At 40.4% G+C, this 12057-nt stretch overlaps 1 protein-coding gene across 2 annotated transcripts in view; it reads right to left on the reverse strand.

Moving 5' to 3' along the window:
- Positions 1 to 12057, reverse strand: part of Ube4b (ubiquitination factor E4B) — a 122620-nt gene that overhangs the window by 86770 nt on the left and 23793 nt on the right. For both annotated transcript variants that reach the window (XM_074081391.1, XM_074081390.1), the window contains exon 2: positions 1514 to 1700. In XM_074081391.1, the coding sequence (XP_073937492.1) occupies positions 1514 to 1700 (187 nt within the window). The remainder of the gene's footprint in view (positions 1 to 1513; positions 1701 to 12057) is intronic.

Below are 12057 nucleotides of genomic sequence, written 5' to 3' on the forward strand. Positions count from 1 at the left end.
CTGACCTTGGGCTACGATCCTCTCAATCTCGCCCTCACAAGTAGCTAGGATTACAGGCGTGAGCCACAAGTGCCGGGCTTGCAACTACTTTTAATTGACTCCTGGGTCAAAACAGGTCACCTGGAAGGCCAAGGCAGAGAGCACCAATAGCTGTGAACTAACAGTCATGTATCAAATAATTAGTTCAAACTCTAGTCCCCCCACATGAAAAACCCCTAAAGTAATTATAAAACAGTAATTATACATATAATGACACTATTATGGTTAATAAAAAAGTTCATGCAGAAACAAATATTTTCAAGTTAACAATATGGGTCAATATCATCATTTTTAAACCAAAAGAGTCCTAGATAACAACCATGAACTCATTTATTTTAAAGAAATAAACCTAGCCAGGCACCAGTGGCTCACACCTATAATCCTAGCTACTCAGGAGGCAGAGATTAGGAGAATCGAGGTTCAAAGCCAGCCCGTACAAATAGTTCCCGTGACCCTATCTCAAAAAAAAACCCTCACAATAAAGAGCTGGTATGGCTCAGAGTGCAGGCCCTGAGTTCAAACCCAACCACCTCAAAAAAAAAAAAAGAAAGAAAGAAACCTTCACTATCGCTATCGTTAAGCAGTTGTTGATGAGACAGTTATACCGTATCGGAAGACGTCTGTTCGTCAGTGCTGGGGATGGAGCTGGGGATGGAGCCCGGAGCCTTGCACACGTCAGGCAAGCACTCTATCACCAAGATACACCCCCAACAGCTAGTGATACCTAGAGGAAACTTCTGTGCCAGTGTAGCAGGAAGACAAGAAATCCATAATCCCAGAGCTGTTATTTGACCATTATTATTATTTCTTTGTGGTACTGGCATCTGAACTCAGGGCTTCATGCTTGCTAGGTAAACTATCACTTGATCCACTCTGCCAGCCCAGTGACCATTATTTCAATCTTGCGCTTTCAGATTATTTTATTTTAAGGGCTGGAGATGCAGCTCAGTGGGAAAGTAGAGAGAGAGAGAGGAAGAGAAAAAGCGAAGGGAGAGAAGAGGGACAGGAGAGAATAGAGAGAAGAGAAAACCAAATTCAGTCTTAATCACCTTGCCATCAGAGGTAAGACCTGAGTCTGAAAAAAACAGAAGATACAAGGTACAGAAAAGGAAAACAATTAGTTTTAACAGATAATTATCAAAATGAAAATATCAAAACACACTGCAATAATCTTTATCTTTAAACTACTGCTGGCTTTAAGGTGCTGTGAAAACATCAGGACCATCAGTTTAACAAAAAGCTAGGATCAAAAGTATAGCCACAATACTGTGTACACATTTATGTAAATGGAAAAATGATACCTGTTAAAACTACTCCAGAAAGGAGAATGGTAGAGAGGGTGAATTCAACTATGATATATTTGATATATTGTAAGAACTTCTGTAAATGTCACAATTTACCCCTATTCAGCACAACAATAAATAAAAAAAATTTTAAAGTATAGCCACTTCCCAGGTAGGAGCCTGAGGCTTACCTGCTGCACCTATCGGGGAGGTAGCTGGGGTCATGTTGTGGACATTGAGACCAAGACTCTGGGAAGGGCCTGCAGCTGATGCTGCTATTGAAGGCCCAGGAGGGTTCTCTCTCTGGGGAGAGGTAAGAGGGGTGGTCGGCTGGGAGGTCTGTCCACCAGCAAGTCGTGCCAGGCGTCTCCGTCGAATCTACAACAGAAAAGGCATTCTGTAACTGAACAGCAGAAACTCAACTACATGGGAAAATAACAACATTCACAATACTTGACAACCGCCAATAACCATGACAGAGCTTGATAACCAAAAATGCCTTGAAAAGAAAGTATTCATTTGAGAAAAGCAACTCAGCATTCAGCATTCTTTAAGCTCCCACTTCCCTTCTTAAAACTTGGACCTTAATGGCCTGTTTACTGTATGTAACCGCTTGACTGATATTATGAATTTCCAAAAGCATACTACCCTGCTAAACATAAAACACCTGCTGCTTTTTTTTTTTTTTTCAGTACTGCTGTTATTTCAATAAAATGGTACCTTTTGGGCATTTCAAATAGGTAAGATTTATTTTTTTATTTACTTATTTTTCTTTTATTATTCATATGTGCATACAAGGCTTGGGTCATTTCTCCCCCCTGCCCCCACCCCCTCCCTTACCACCCACTCTGCCCCCTCCCTCGGCCCCCCCACCCCCTCAATACCCAGCAGAAACTATTTTGCCCTTATTTCTAATTTTGTTGTAGAGCAAGTATAAGCAATAATAGAAAGGAACAACAGTTTTTGCTGGCTGAGATAAGGATAGCTATACAGGGAGTTGACTCACATTAATTTCCTGTGCGTGTGTTACCTTCTAGGTTAATTCTTTTTGATCTCACCTTTTCTCTAGTTCCTGGTCCCCTTTTCCTATTGGCCTCAGTTGCTTTTAAGGTATCTGCTTTAGTTTCTCTGAGTTAAGGGCAACAAATGCTAGCTAATCTTTTTAGGTGTCTTACCTATCCTCACCCCTCCCTTGTGTGCTCTCGCTTTTATCATGTGCTCAAAGTCCAATCCCCTTGTTGTGTTTGCCCTTGATCTAATGTCCACATATGAGGGAGAACATACAATTTTTGGTCTTTTGGGCCAGGCTAACCTCACTCAGAATGATGTTCTCCAATTCCATACATTTACCAGTGAATGATAACATTTTGTTCTTCTTCATGGCTGCATAAAATTCCATTGTGTATAGATACCACATTTTCTTGATCCATTCTTCAGTAGTGGGGCATCTTGGCTGTTTCCATAACTTGGCTATTGTGAATAATGCTGCAATAAACATGGGTGTGCAGGTGCCTCTGGAGTAACCTGTGTCACAGTCTTTTGGGTATATCCCCAAGAGTGGTATTGCTGGATCAAATGGTAGATCAATGTTTAGATTTTTGAGTAGCCTCCAAATTTTTTTCCAGAGTGGTTGTACTAGTTTACATTCCCACCAACAGTGTATGAGGGTTCCTTTTTCCCCGAATCCTCGCCAACACCTGTTGTTGGTGGTGTTGCTGATGATGGCTATTCTAACAGGGGTGAGGTGGAATCTTAGTGTGGTTTTAATTTGCATTTCCTTTATTGCTAGAGATGGTGAGCATTTTTTCATGTGTTTTTTGGCCATTTGAATTTCTTCTTTGAGAAAGTTCTGTTGAGTTCACTTGCCCATTTCTTTATTGGTTCATTAGTTTTGGGAGAATTTAGTTTTTTAAGTTCCCTGTATATTCTGGTTATCAGTTCTTTGTCTGATATGTAGCTGGCAAATATTTTCTCCCACTCTGTGGGTGTTCTCTTCAGTTTAGAGACCATTTCTTTTGATGAACAGAAGCTTTCAAATAGGTAAGATTTAAAATAGTCAATTTAACCCAATGAAGGAAAGAAACAGAAGTTACAATAAGACACAAATTTTACTGCCAGCTTTGAGAGCAGAATGTTTAGGTTGTTTTACATGACTTCAAAGAAAATATAACCTGCTACTTCTCAAACGCTCCAAAGTTATCAAGTGATAAAAGTTGGCACACTTGACTAGCATGTGTAAAGCCCTGGGTTCAATACCCAGCACCATAAGAAAATAAAATACAAATAGGAAACAAATACGTACCCAAAAAACCCCAGTGGACAACAGCAATGCCTCCCCACATTTTGCTGGTTGTTAATTTCTAACCAGTCAATAAACTCTCAGTGATCTCCTGCTGCTCCAACAGCAGGTCACAAACATACAAGACCCTACCGGATTATGAGGCCAGAAGTATTTTTATAAAAATACCAAAATATTTGCCTCTTCTTCACTCTCATTCTCTCACAAATATCCAGGGGAGTATTCCAGATGTGATTCTACAACATATTCAATACAGAAGTTTTTGTGGGGTTTTTTTGTTGTTGTTGTTTTTGTCGTCTTGTTTTTTTCGGTTCTGGGAATCAAACCCAGGCCCTTGCACATGCAAGACAAGTGCTCTACCACCAAAACTAGAAGCCCAGCCCTTGGAGGAATTGTTTTGTTTTGACTTATTAGATACAGTCTTGTTACATAGTCCAAGCTGGCCTCAAACTTGCACTTGTCCTGCCTCTGCCTTCCAAGTGGTAGGATACAGGGGTACTTTACCACTCCAAGTCCCCAATATAGAAGTTAATATAAGAACCCAGCTGTTTTCTATTAATTCAGACATCAAAAATATTTACAAAGTGAAAACAGGGCTGGAGGCATGGCTCAAAGTAGAGCACTTGATTAGCAAGCATAAAATCCTGAGTTCAAACCCTAGTACCACAAAAAAAACTTTATAAAAGTTAAAAATGTCAATCCTTTCACTAAATATGTTTGTAGGAAATGAAGTAGTCACTTTCATTAACATGGTATTTATATTGACAAATTATGGTTTTTATTTTTTAATTAGTAAGTATTTCTCAAACCTCTTAGTTTTAGTTTCTAACATGGTAATTAAGTATTAACAGACATAACCCACCCATACAAAAACTCTTTGGGCCAGATGCCCGTGGCTCATGCCTGTAATCCTAGCTTCTTGGGAGGCTGAGATCAGGTTTGCAGTTCGAGGTCAGCCTGGGAAAATAGTTGAGGACATCCTATCTCCAAAACAACCAGAACAAAATGGACTGGATGTGTGTCTAGATGATACGGTGCCTGTTTTTACAAGCGTGAAGCCTTGGGTTCAAGCCCCAGTCCCACAAAACAAACAAACAAACAAACAAACAACTAAACTTTGGGACTAGGTGTGGTATGGTGGCACTCCAGCAATTCTAGCTAATCAGGAGGCAGAGATTGGGAAGGATCACACTGGATCAGAAAAATGTCATTATTTGGTTTACATTTTAAAATTATTATTCTGGCTTCTATGGAGAACAAATTGTAGGGACAGAGAGTACACAGGAGGCTTCCTTGGGAGGAGGGAGGATGGACAATGACTTGGATTGGAGTGGGTAGCTGCAAACACTGTGGATAAGTGACCAGTTGGAGTCTATTGTGAAAAGCACAGCTCAAGCGCTCAGGATTTGCTGATGGAATGGACACACAGTGTGGCAGAAGTAGAAGTAAAGGTGACACCAAAGTTTTGGGCCTAACAACTAAGCATATCAGTTTGGAGTTGTGAAGCAGGGACACAGTATACCGAACAGAGGACAGGCTAGGAGAATTTGAGAGCTGTCAGCTTCCAGATGACATTTAAAGCCATGACACCAGAGGAGGCCATGCAGGTAGTTAAGGTCTGAGGATGGCCAAGCTTGGTGGTGGCACCCCTATAATACCAGCTACTCAGGACATAAGAGGAGAAGCGTTACAGTTCAAGGCCAGTCCAGGAAAAAGTTAGCAAGACCCTAGCTCAAAAACAAGCTGGGCATGGTGGCACATGATTGTGGTTCTAGCTACTCGGGAGATGGAGGCAGGAGGATCAAAGTCTGAAGCTGGCCTAGGCAAAGTAATGTGAGATCTATCTGAAAACACACTAAAAACAAAAGGACTGATGAAAGCTTATCTAGCAATAGAAGCCCTGAGTTTAGTTCTCAGTGGGGAGAGAGAAAAGTGGGGGTAGAGTCTGAGGACAAAGCCCTACAACATGCCAGTTGGGGAATAGATTTAAAACCAATCAAGATCCAGAAACTGGTGTCCAGAGACACCTGGTAGCAAGAGTTCTCCAGGAGAACTGAGAATGGCTTCCCAGAAACCAATCCAAATATTTAAAAACAGAGTGACTAACTGTGCTGATGTCATTTAGTTTGATGAACATGAAGACTGAGAGTTGACTATTGGATCAAGCAGTAAGGAGGGGGTTGGAGATCTAGGCAAGAGCTATTTTGAGAATGAATGATTGGAGTGAGTCTTAGAAAGAATGGGATGAAAAAGTAGAAACAAAGTACAGATTTCTGAGGATTTCTGCAATCAAAAAACAGTGGATAAATGGGAGGGGGTGAGCAGAGTCAAGAGAAGTTTCTGCTTGCTTGATTTTAAAGATGGAGAAGAATACAGTGTGTGAATGCAGACTAAGTGGAAAATGCAGTAATGAGAGACAAGAGGTAACACTAGAGCTGGATGGTTGGGTAGGAATAGGGACAGGATGCTATTTGAACAGCTCACACACAGTTACAGGGAAGAAGGCAGAGGATACAGGTGCAGATGTAAAAAGTAGGGAGATATATGGTGGGAGTGTGAAGAGGTTTGGCTCTGCCTTTATCTTCTTGGTGAAACAGGAAGCAAGTTCATCAGCTCAGTGTGGGAAGAGGAGCTATGGGTGTAAAGAGAAAAGAGTGGCCATCTAGAAGGCTGAAGGAATGAACATACTGAGGAGAGAAAGTAGAACTGCTGGGCAGCACTATGCAATCTCCTCACCACTTGAGACTGGTGTCATGAATTAAGAATGAAACCAATGAGGCCACAATGAGGCTAGTCAACAAGGTTGTGTATTTGTCTCCAGCCACAAAACTCCAAAGATGCAGCGCAGGTAGGAAGCTGGATTCAACCCCAGGCAGGGTTTTGACAGGCAGTTGGTTAGTGGAAGAGAGGAACAAGGGAGTTGAGGGTATACACAAGAGTCATCATGAATGAGGACTGGAGGTGTGGCTAAGTGGTAGAGTGCCTGCTTTGCAAGCATGAAGCCTTGAGTTCAAATCCCAGTTCCACCAAAAAAAATAAAGAAAAGAAAAATGACCATGTATAGCATGAACACACCATTTTTAGGGCTGTGGAATGGTTCAAGTGGTAGAGTACCTGTCTAGCAAGCATAAAGCCCTGAGATCAAACCCCAGTACCAAAAAAAAAAAAAGAAAAGAGTCATCACAATGATGCTCATAGAATCCACCCTGGTGAAGAACAGACAAAAGGACTGTGCAGTGCGAAGACATGGGGTACAGATCCCAGTGGTGGTGCACACAAGGCTCAGAAAGAAAGAAATGGAGTTTAACAGAGCAAAATGAACCTAGGATCAGTCAAAAACCCAGTTGTGGGCACCCATGAATTAGGTGTGCTGACTAAAGTTGGGAAATATATTTAAACTTTATGTCACCATTTCCTCAGCTACAAACAGGGCTAATAAAATCATCCCTGCATAGCTTTCCCAGGTAGTTGTAACCAAACAGAATGGTAAAGTCAACCCAAAGTATCCATGACGACTGGTTCTGAGGCCACCCTCCTTACCTTAGGGACATTCATGTCCTTTATATAAATTGGTGTAATGTTTGCACATAACCTCCACACATCCTGTCATATACTTTAAGCCTCCAGATTACTTACAATACCTAATGTAATATAAATACTATGTAAATCATTGTTATACTGCATTACTTAAGGAATAATAACAAGAAAAAAGTCCGCATGCATGAGATACAGACAAAACTTCCTCCCCCATCATTTCTGATCCACAGTTGATTGAAACACTGATGTAGAACCTGTGGGTATAGAAGGCCACCTGTCTATGTGAAAGTACTTTAAGAACTAGGGTGGCTGGTAGAGTGGCTCCAGTGGGAAAAGCGTTTGCCTAACAAGCATGAGGCCCTGAGTTCAAACCCCAGTAATGCTGGAGAAAAAAAAAAAAAGATAAATTATCATCCACTCTTACCCTAGAATCTAATCAAATGAATGAAATCACTCTATGAAACAGGGTGGAAAACTCATACCAACAATAGAGCAAAAGAATTCCAACGTAAAAAAAAAATACATAGATTGATAGATTGTATGGTTCCAGGTAAAGTTTAAAAACAAGAAAATCTAAGCTATAATATTAGTTAGGATAATGGTTATTCCTGGTGGGAAGAAATGAGGGTACAGAGAAGAGGGTTGGGAAAGACATTAAGTGAGCTTTCAGAGGGCTTTAAAAGAAAAAGCAAAAATGTGGAATTTCCCAGATATGTCCACTTTATGAAAATGCTTCGGACTTTACATTTACAATTCATCTCATTCTGTACAACTTGTATGTTAGTCTTTTGCATTTTTCAAGTAGTATATAATTTTCAAAATTAATTCTACCTATCTTTTACTGTAGTGCTAGTCTTTGAGGACTGTATGATCTTTTTGATGTAATATAACCTAAAATATCCTAATCAAACCCTACATTTAATATTGAAATTAAAGGAGTATTTTAATTTTTCAAAATGTGTTTATGCATATATTCCAACACAACAGGAAGCCTGAAAGACACTTTAAATTCTCACAGGAATCTGAGGACTCTCCAACCTCTGAGGATTTGCTCCAAGTTTTGAATTTCATTATTTTAAAGGCAGGTAAAATTCAACCTTTACTACTGATGCCTATGTAAGCTCAAGATAAGTCACTCAACCCCACAATGCTTCAATTTCTGAATCTATACAATGGGGATAAAGACAAACTGGTGAGAAAACCTCAGAGCTGAGAGAAAGTCACCAACCTTGCCCTCTTTCCTACTTTATTTTCCTCCCTGGCTCTTATCTGCCCTACTGTATATCTGTATTTACTTGTATATTGTTAGTCACTGTCCTTAGTTTCTTTTATTCTTTTCCATGACTTTGGTTTGTTTTGCAGTGCTGAGGACTGAACCTAGAGTCTCCTGAAGGTGAGGCACAGACTCCATCACTAAGCTACACCTACATGTCTTAAGGGTAGAGACTTTTCTCATTTTTTTTTTCTTTGACACATCTCCAGTGTCCAGAATATACCTGGCCTATAGTAGTGGTCTCTCAGTATTTGCTGAATGAATGAGAGTGAACAAATACACTAGAAAAATGCAGTACACATAAAATTGACTTTTTTGTTCAAAATTATCATTACTCTTCCTTTTTTTGAGATGAGGTCTCACTATGTTGCTCAGGTTGGTCTCAAACTTGTAGATTCAAGCAATCCTCCTGCCTCAGCCTCCTGAGCAGCTGTGACTAATCACTGCCTTTGAAAGCATGTTCACGTACAATGTATGAAAATGAGACCTGTTGAAACTATTCCAGGAATGGAGGGAGCAGGACAAAGGAGAATGATGGAGGGGTGAATTCAACTATGATACATTGTAAGAACTTTTGTAAATGTCACAATGTACCCCAGTACAACAATAATTTAAAAAAAAAAAAAGACAATTGGAAACTCCAAAAACAAACAAAAGAAAAAAAGAAGGAAAGAAAAAAAACATACTATTCTTGGAAAAAATACTAAGTCACCTTAAACCTGGATGCAAAGTTAGCCTGAGATGTAAAATTCAGACATTCTACTCATTGATATAAATATAGCAAATGTCCTGACTCCCTGAAGTATGGGCTATAGGGAAGTTTTCTGAGAAAGGTTTTTGCTATGATGGGATTCCCCAATCTGTATCTCCACCACTCCATAAACTGAAGAGAGAGAACGGAGCAAAGGGAAGGGGAAGAGACTGGAGGGAGAATCAGACTTTGTGACATACACTGTGGACTATGAAATGGAGAGGAAGAATCAGAGAACAGAAGACGGTCCATAGAGTACATAGATAGATGTTAGCAGAACTGTCCTACACAGGCCATCTTAAAACAGCTACTGGCAAGACAGGAAGCAGCCAGAATGGGGCAGTCCCCAGGCTGCCCACAGCAGCACTCTTGGAAGTAGTGACACCCTTCCACAGACAACCCACCTTTTACAATGCTGGCAGCGTGGAACTGCTTCAGCAACCTGAGGTCTGGGAATATTTAGAGACTCCCAAGAGAATGGCTTTGTGCAACTGCTATCTCTGATCTGACAGTGAGGTGTGGGAAGTAGTGATATAGCTCAGAGGTAAAGTGCTTGCCTGGCATGCAAGAGGCCCTAGATTGGATCCCCAGAACTAACACACACACCCTGAAAGTGAAAGAAGGGAGAGGGGGAGAGAGAGGCCGTGACCTCACTTTTATCATAAACACACAGAACATGAGATACTGCAAATTGTCCCAAAACACCATTTTTTTTTTTTTTTGCGGTACTGCAGTTTGAACTCAGGGCCTACACCTTAAGCCACTCCACCAGCCCTTTTTTGTGAAGGGTTTTTTTTGAGATAGGGTCTCAAGAACTATTTGCCTGGGCTGGCTTCGAACCACGATCCTCCTGATCTCTGCCTCCTGAGCAGCGGGGATTATAGACATGAGCCACTGGCATTTGGTGCACCAAATATTTCTAAACATTTTTTTCTTTGCTTACTCTGTTTTTTATATTAAGCACACGGACTAGTATAATCTCCTTTAGGTTAAAAAGAATTTCTTGTTTTCCCACATATCACAGAGAAAAAAAAACCTGAAAGTATAAAAAAAGGAACTTCCAACTCCTCAACTTACATCCTAAATCACAACACACCCTAACATGCTGACTAGGAAATCTCATTCCTAGAGTTTTTTGTGGCTTGTCTGTTTCAGTTCTTATTTTACAAATGACATTAATATGGTTCTTTCCCCAAAACTGCTCTATCCTGACGCAGTGTTTCCCATCCTCCTCCGATGACCTAAAAATAAGATTCAATGCAGCAAGGATCACTGGGTGACATCAGACAGAAGCTAAGACAGGATAAGTAGGTGGGAGTTGGGGGCAGGGAGGGAATCCATAAGACATTACTTTTAATTTAGTAAACAGTCATTCTACAAAAGCACCTTACTTTTCCACTAAACACACACACACACACACACACACACACACACACACAGTAAATTTCAACGTAAAAATACCTGCAAACACATACTCTTTGGAATGGTCTCCTTTCAGAATGACCTCCCACTTTTATTATTGATTTTATTTTCTCATTTAATAGCCATATCGAAAACTTAAAAATGCTATGAAAATCTCACATATTCCTGTATTTAAGCCCAACAACATATTCAAAATAAATGCATTTGGCGAGACATGGTAGTGCACATCTGTAATCCCAACTTCTGGGGAGGCAGAGACAGAAGGATCTCATTTTATGGCTTGCCTGGACAAGTATTGAGACACTATTTTAAAAACAAGCTGGGTGAGGCAGCATGTGCCTGTGGTCCCAGCTACTCAGGAGGCAAAGGAAAAAGGTTCAAGATTCTAGGTCCAAAGATGGCCCTAGACAAAGTTAGTGCACAAACTAAAAAAGCAAAAAAAGGTTGGAGAATGGCTCAGGTGACAAAGCACTTGCCTAGCAAGCAGGAGGCCCAAAATTCAATCCCTATACCACAAAAATTAATTCATTTAAAAATAGGTAGATAAAATAAAGGAATTCAAATCTAAGCATCATAGCTCTGGACATCAGTTTCCTAAAACCATTTACAATGTTCAGTGAATTTTAACTCAAAAGCTCCAAAAGTGTTGTCACTTAAGTCACTTTTTAAAGCATATAGTAAACGCAGTCTGCCCATCAGCCTATACATGAGGCCAAAAATACAGAAAAATTCTTTTTCCTTCAGTCTTCACTTTGCAGCAAGCAGTGGCTTAGATCCTCCTTCAGGGACTGCAGTCAAACATCTTTCCTAGATTCTGAGCACAGTCCTATACCCTCTCCTCCAAAGGGATGCTGATCCCACACTGGGACAGTCACATTTTCTAAGGTTAGAAGCCACTTCTGGAGACCACTGGAAACTCTACGACTGAAGAATAACTTACAGTAATCTGATTAATTAAACCTATCCCATTCTCGCCACTTGCCAGATGCTATCCTAAAGGCTTCATGTATTTAAACTCATTTAATAACACTTCCTCTAGAATTTAGAGCCGAGAAAACTGAGGTCAGGCTAGGTGGCGTGCTCAAGGTCTTGCTAGAAAGTAAAATGTGGGCATGAACCTAGATGCCAACTCCACACTGCACACACTTCACACACACCCCACGGGTTTCTCTGACAGGAAATCCCTCCCACAGGAACTATGATGTCACTATGCTGGCAGTCTTACTCCTCTTGATGACACAGTGCTTGCCAATTAGTTGAATAAGCAAACTTATATATAGATGTTCATCTTGTTTCCATTTTCTAGTTCAAAGTATAGAGGCCAATAAATAGGAAAAATAACATTCCATGAAAAAAGCATGCACTTATGAAGAAAATTCAAGGTGTGGCTCAAGTGGTAGAATTCCTGCTTTGCAAGCATGAAGACCAGTCCCACCCCCAAAAAAGAAAATTC

Source organism: Castor canadensis, chromosome 7 (genome assembly GCF_047511655.1).
Source record: "Castor canadensis chromosome 7, mCasCan1.hap1v2, whole genome shotgun sequence".
Taxonomy (NCBI): Eukaryota; Metazoa; Chordata; class Mammalia; order Rodentia; family Castoridae; genus Castor; species Castor canadensis.